The sequence below is a fragment of the Melampsora larici-populina genome, assembly GCF_000204055.1.
Source record: "Melampsora larici-populina 98AG31 unplaced genomic scaffold MELLAscaffold_5, whole genome shotgun sequence".
Classification (NCBI taxonomy): Eukaryota; Fungi; Basidiomycota; class Pucciniomycetes; order Pucciniales; family Melampsoraceae; genus Melampsora; species Melampsora laricis-populina.
In genome coordinates, this window is record NW_006768769.1 from 2178432 (window position 1) to 2186006 (window position 7575).

General features: G+C 49.5%; 1 protein-coding gene across 1 annotated transcript; it reads left to right on the forward strand.

Moving 5' to 3' along the window:
• Positions 1-698: 698 nt before the first annotated feature.
• On the forward strand, positions 699-7109 carry MELLADRAFT_93626 (uncharacterized protein; the record flags this gene model as incomplete). Its single annotated transcript, XM_007406002.1, has 11 exons — positions 699-894; positions 960-1106; positions 1177-1362; positions 1431-1619; positions 1688-2153; positions 2218-4130; positions 4296-5054; positions 5397-5438; positions 5650-6017; positions 6085-6869; positions 6950-7109. The coding sequence occupies 11 exons, from the start codon at positions 699-701 to the stop codon at positions 7107-7109; spliced, it is 5211 nt and encodes a 1736-aa protein (XP_007406064.1).
• Positions 7110-7575: the final 466 nt, after the last annotated feature.

Here is a 7575-nt window from a genome sequence, read left to right on the forward strand (position 1 = left end):
TATTTGAAAGATGAAGAGTTGGTGAATGGGTAAATTTGTGTTCAAGATGATTTGATATAACACCAGAGGTGATTGGAGAAGTTTGGATTGGGGGAATTGGAGACTGACTTGAGGTCCATATATATGGGGATATATATACACAATGATGACTTGCTCAGTGGTGATCTCATTTGGCAAGTCATGATGGTATCATGAGTCAAGTCATCCTTTGCTTTTCGGGTTATGGTTTGGGCAAGCCTGAGGAATTTGGTAGTGATTGATTGGTATGACTCCAAAATCATGGGTGATATGATTCAAGGGCTTTCATTTGGTCCTAAAGTTGCAATACTGGAAATAATCACTCCGACAAAATTGAAGAAACAAATGAACAAACTGATTTTTTTCCCGTGAGGTGTGGTAGGCAGTGTTGGAACTCCATATTGTATTTTGTTGGAAGGTTGGTGGGTTTTGCTAATGTTGTTTCACCCTCAACTCATGGATGCATGGTACGTATGCATGAGATGAACAGAAAAGAAGTGGCACCCCATATTGCCTACGTTTGGACAACTGGGTCAACAAGTCGTGTCTGGCTGGCCCCGTGAGGTGCTCCGGAAGGACTAACCTTGACGGGGTTATTTCACGGGGCCAGCAAGCCGCGACTTGCTGACCACTGTACTGCACAGGGTGGTCAGCAAGCCGCGGCTTGCTGTCCCCGTCAAATGATCCCTTTGGGTACTGTACCGAGAGGATCCCCAACGGGCCAACAAGCTGTGACTTGTCGTATGTACTGTTACAGTACAGTGGTCAGCAAGTCACGACCTGCTGACCCGTCCTGTAACAGTACATACGCGCGCTGCGGCGGTACTCCCAGGCCCGGTGTCCGGGCCGGGGCGAGACCTTACCTCGCTGACACATGTTTCACCCCTTTCTTCCCACAACCTCCTCGTAGTTCAATTCCCCCCCCCTTACGTCTCGAATAGTATTGATTCGCAACGAATCAATACTATTCGCGTTCATTCCTTGGATCCTATTCAATAGGATCATACATACCCTTTGGCGTCCAATCGGTGGCGATCACACATTACGATTCACGATTCATTCCTCGGGCCCCATCCGGATTCCTTCACGTAAGTATCTCTGTATTCATTTCAAACTGTTTCAACTACGTCAACTGATTGTATATTTTTGTATATTTAGGAATGCATCCCCATCACGGTGGCAAAAGGATTGGCCCGTTGCAGCCTGGGCCTACCTGTAGTGCACAGGCTGCCTCCAACGCGGATTCGGCATCATCTAGCAAGTTGAGCTCAGGAGAGGAGGGTGAGCCGGAGGAAGAGGAAGCTGGCACGCAAGATGAGCAATCTCACAAAGAGGATAAGAAACGTAAGCACACCAGCACGCCGTTCATTGGCCTCATCGCATGTTTTGCTAACACCGTTGCTTTTTGATAGCAATTCTCACCAGCACGCAAGCAACCCTGTTAAACGGAACGACATACCATCTTGACCTCGAATCGTTCGAAAAGACGCTGGTTCACCAACGAGATTGGATTGCTGCGTCGCTGGAGAAAGAGAAGATGACCAACAACATCTTTGAGTCCCTGAGGGTCACTGGTTATCGCATCGAAGGGGTCCTTGAGAGTAAGTTGGCCCCACTTTCTGAATTCCGTGTACATCCATGGAATGGTTGACCACGTTTGGGTCCGCAGGTATTCGGAATGGCACCTATCGCAACCAGAAGAACTCGTTGGTTCAAGTTCTAGGGATCCCGATGGAAGATGATCCTCCCACAAGTACCCCAGCTCCACCTCTCCCACCACCCGTCTCGCAACCACTCTTCCATCCCGAACCGGAAGACGAAGACAATGACGAAGAGGAAGACACCACGGCAGAAGCCGACTTCCGTGCCGAGCCTCCTGGAGCGGATGATGATTACGAGCCGCCTCGCAAACAAAGAGCGTCTCAGCGCCTCGCCACGGTTACCTCGCAAGCTTCTCAGACCCCTATCCCTTCAACCGTGCACACCCGGAGCCCTCAGAAGAAATCGAAGCCTCCACCTGCGAAGGGAGGTTCGAGTGTGGGCGGCAAGTTTCCCAAACCGAATCCCGGTGATGGCATGCCATCTCAAACGCCCTCTCAAACCCGAGTCAATCCCACACGCATGGCCAAACAGACGTCCAACAACAAGGCCACCACAACCTCTCCCAGTCTTGCAAACGGCCGTTCAAAAAAAAAAAAGGTCACGACCTCCGCCTTCTAAGCCTAGCCCACCGCCGGCTCGTCTTCCATCACCTCCGCCTCCCCCAGCAAATCCTGAATTGCATCGAGCAGATGCTGGATTTCGGCGAATCAGCAATGAAATTCTTGACTATGCGCAGCGAGCGTCCTGGTATCCACCAATGCGCACTAGCCCGTCCGACCCCTTCTACGTATTATTCTCAACGCCTTTCAAAATCCCACCTGAACGCAACCCCCACCTTTCTCTCTCTCATTATGTCAAACAACATTGGGACAAGACCCTACATTACACTCAGCTCCTACAGAATTTGCGCAGTGGTTTTGATGCGTATCACTTGATGTTTTCGTGGCTCCGTGCCGTGAGGAGCCTACCGGGCTGGGCCCCGCTGGATACCCTGGACTTGTACGATAGGTTGAACCCCTTGCTGACGGCCTTGAAGAAGGGGGAACGACTTCTTGGCCAGACTAAGCCCCCCTCCGGCATTTCAATTTGCAAAAGCTATACCGGCTCAGCCATGCATTCCCCCCAACTCTCACTTGTTTTGCCTTCCGCAACCTCTCACGCTGATGTTTCGGCCGACCCATCACCAGCTGGCCATCACGGTGTCGAACCCTCGCCGGGGGACCAGCATTTCCAACCACCAGAGAATCCACCAATCGATGGTCCCTCTTTAGATGATGCTCCTACAGACGGTTCTCCCATCAAACTCCCGCTAGAACTTCCGGATATGATTGACAAGGAAATAACCGCAATCGAGGCCCTGTTACGCCAGCCAACCCACATTCCCGTAGGCATTGCCACGGATGATTTCGCTGTATTCTTAGATCACCCGCTTTGGCTTCCAACACCTGATGATGATGAAGAAGATGGAACCTGGGGTCTCTTTGTCAAGACAATGGATCGTCATCTAGGGAAAGATGTCATCCTGAAAAATTTTCGACGAGGTGCTCATGGCTTTGAAGGGTTGTTCCGGCGATGGGTGACCACCTCCCGAGCGGTCAATCACTGGCCGATTCCCAGTGGAGACCTTTACCTCCAGTCAAAATTCGACTCAATGACCCACTTCATTGAGTCGCAGCGAATTCTCCCGCCACCACCTGACGCTGCGGACCCCCCCACCGGCCAACCGATTTCCTTACCATCCCAGCTTCATTCAACTCAAGGGTCCGACGATGTTGGACCCACTCCATCTTCCGCCGTGGTTCCTGGGTCAGGTCCACCCCCGGAACCAACCTTGACCACAATTGGTCAACCCTGTCAAACGGACCCCACCCCTCCTCCCTCGCCTCGTATCACAAATGGCTCCACGGATGCTGTCCAAGCCACAGCATCCGCTGCAGCCATTTGTGATACCGGATTGTCACGGAACCCGATTTCAAAGCAGGCTGATCAACCTCCTTCAGCGGACCCCGCGCCTTCTCTCTCCTCCTCGCGAAGACCTTCTCTTGAACCGATACGCGAACCCGATGCTCATACCATCGCGGGCTCTGCCAACACACCTGGCGAGCCAACCCCCCCTACGTTGGATGTATTGATCACGGAGAAAACCAAAACACCACCACCTTCCCCTCCCAAAAACCCAGCCCCACTCCCGATCAACCCACCACGCGGCATCCCTGCCAGGGGTCTTGCTGTTCCTGTCAACGCCGACGTTCGAACCGTGGTGGCCAAGGCCAGCATCTGGGCTGTCAGCGACCCAACAATCTTCGAGGTGACAAAGAAGACTGTTAGATCGAAGACAATCAATAAGGTAGACGTGCCCGACATTTATCGCGCGGCCCTCAACCTTCTGTGGTTGAGATCTCAAGGCACCAATCCAGCGGTGTTGGATGTTGAGCCCTCACCCCCACCAGCCTTCAAAATCCTTCCCAAAAGTAAACTCCGTGTCCACACGTGGCTGAATAAACCTCCGAGTAAGTCTTTGTTGCAATGTTTGTAAGTCACCACAACGCTGACTGGCCCTTCATCACTAGACATGCGCCTGTTCCAATGTGACTCTGAGGCGCCGTGGTATTGACCGGATGTGTTCAACCTTCATGATGCTGAGCTTACAAAGAAGCCCTCCCCCAACGAGAAAGCTCACACGCAGTTTGTCCGAGAGATTCTTGCGGTATTCTCACACAGCTCGACCACCAAGATTGATCAGGGTGTTAAATATGTCTTGGCCGCCGTTGCATACTGCAATATGGAAAATGTCGAAATATCACCTCCCGCACCCTCTACTCTCGCTACGTGTGCTAATGTCAAGATAGAGAATGGCCTGAGGGCTGCTCATCACTACCATCAGCTTCAACTTCGCACGAGCAACTCAGTGGTGCGTGAGTGTGTGATGGCCATATGGGATTTGGTCAATAAGATTTATGGCATGCTAGAGGCTATTGCTACCCTTCGAGCCCTATTCCGCCACACCGAATTCATCTTCCAACAACCTGAACAGCAGCATGACAAGCTTGAACAGGATTATGCCAGCCTTGCCAAATCAGTTGGTGTGGGTCAGGTTCCACCGGTACAATTTGGACTTCTCGTAGCCTTCCTCACATCAGGCGTGAAGGGCCTCTTAATTTTTCCCCGCGACCCTACCAGATTTGGGCTTTGCAAACTTGCCCCCTTCTTAGTTCTAGTGAGCCAGTTGCAAGCCAAACGACCAATCGAAGAACCATTCTGGAAACACACCCAACATTTTCTGCTCGAGATCATACGTGAGGCCCTTTTTCCACTAGGTTTTCGTACTGCAAATGCCACACTGGATGACCCTTCAAGTCAGGACGAATGGCATCCCAAAGAGTGCTCAAAGCTTGACCTTGCTTGTGCTATCCAAAGAGATTTGGCTGCCTTTTGTGAGTTAAGGCCTCAACTGACGGGGGCTCCCTACCCCGATAACCCCTATGACCTACCATTCCACCCAGTTACCACCCGGAACCAAACCAGTATTACCCCACAAGGCCTTGAATAGTTTCTAAGATTTTTAACTTTTTTTACAATACAAAAGATCTGTAGGTTTGTAAGCTAGAATTTGTGTTGTCCATACCCAAAAGTGTACCTTGAAAATAGTGTTGCCACCCAAATTAGGCCTTGAATAGTCTTTACAATTTTTTACTTTTTTTTCCTTTTGATACCAAAGTCTTGTAACTAGGATTGTAGCTTAGTAAGCGGGAATTCATCCCTCCAATACCTAAAAGTGTTACTGCAAAAATGTCCTGCCAGCAAAGGTGTTACCCATTGTATGGAAAATTTCATCTGCCATCTTCACTATGAGAGTGCCTACACAGCAGCATCCTTGATCTGCTAAGAACCAGACTTAGGAGCGTAAAGACAGGCTTGGGTTATATAGCCTGAACCCTAACTTGGTATCCTAGGGTTGGGAACATAGGGTTGATAATACACAGCCCTAACCCTAACTTCATATACACTTTGATGACTTGACAGCTCAAGTCATCAAATACAAATATTCTTTGCCTAACTTGAATCCCACCTCCACCATATCATTTGTGCTACCACCATATCCACACAACCCCCCCATCCCATCATATAGTTACCACAATATGCCTACACCCCTAGGATCCAATGCTACTGCCCTTGGACCTCAACATATCCTGTGCTCATGTCTGCAGCTGGGATGTTCTCAAAAGAGGATTGAGTACATGGGCAAAGTCTATCAAGGCAGATTGTTCAGTCAAACCAGATATCCCAAGCACCTTGCAGAAATCAATAGCTTATTGGAATCCACCACACCTCTGCCTGCCAACCGTCCAGCCCCCCAAAGGGAACCACCTGGTTTTGCTCAGTACTCCAATTTTCCAGTATGATCGGCCACTGATTCTCCATTTGTAATTTGAATGCTTCTGACATCACCGCTGCCATTTGCAGGGTCCGGCTCCAGTTGTCCAGGTTGCGTCAACCAGTCGTGCAGTATTGCAGCCTGCGCTTCCACCAATTGGAGCTGCCACACCTATGCGCAGCAACAAACGGGCCAGAGATACTGAAGATGACGAAAGCATGTCAGGCCCTCGCCAGCCAAAAGCTCCCCGACAAGATCATGGCCACACGCAAATCACAACTTCCACCCCACGTCGATTCTTGCAGGATCCGCTATGCATGCGTGAAATGTTCAAAGTTGCCAAAGAGCACCTGTTCCATAACGTCGGGGTCAAAGCTTGTAACAAAAGCCTTGCCAAAGCTAGAGAGAGTGTCAAGGAACAAAAGCTCACACAAGATCCAACAACCAGCAACAAAGTTTGGAAAGAAATTCCTCTAGGCCTTCCAACCCTTCTGAAGACACTCAAACTGGAACCATCTGTACAATCAAAAACATGTTGCCCATTCTGCTGTGCTTTATCTTCCATTCAAGAACCTTTACCCCTCAATGCATCACCAGTTCCACTCTGTGATGTCCCACGATTTACTACAAAAGCGTCAACAACTCTACCCCGCAAACCTTGTCAATCTCCTCTCTACGAGAAACCATCAGGAACTGTTCAGAAACCCATGCGCCTCTTCTTTTATCAGTCGCTACGTTCTTGGCTTGGAAAGATGCTTCAGTATCACTACTTTGAAGAAGGCATTGATGCACACCTCAATCGTCAGCAACCTGCCAATGATAGAATGGATGATATATGGGATGGTACATTGTGGAAAACCTTCCAGAAAGACAGGTACATCTTCACATCAAAATCTGGTCACCTTGTATTTGGATTATGGTGTGATTGGTTCAATCCTGGTGGCAAGAATGCAGCAACGAAGACTTCAGTTGGTGTCATGCTCCTCACATGTTTCAACCTACCTCCAACAATACGATACAAAAAAGAGAACATCTGCATTTATGGTATCATGCCAGGTCCATCGGAACCATCACTGTCGGAAATGAATCATTTTCTCAAACCACTAGTCACTGAAATGTCGGATTTCTGGGACAGCATCACCTTTACATCAACATCCAAGTATCCCAAAGGACGCATCCTTCGTGCCGCACTATGGCCTATTCACGGGGATGTTCCACCAATGAAGAAGGTCACCGGAGGAACTTCACACTCGTCAACATGTTTTTGCTCTCTCTGTCTGATCGATTGTAATCTCTATCACTCTCAATCTCCAGCACCAAAGGCTGAGCTCCGAACTTCTGAGGGTGTCAAGGTGCAAGCCGTGGAATGGGAACAATCTCAAACTGCAAGTGAGCAAGCTAAACTGGCAAAGACCACAGGCGTACGATATAGTATCCTTCATGAGCTGCCATACTGGCAAGCTGTTGAATTTTTTTCTGTTGACATCATGCACAACATCTTCCTTGGTCTATACAAAGATTTTTCAACCCAATACATCCAAGTACCAGCAGCTGGCAAGGCTCTTGAAGCTGAACGAGAA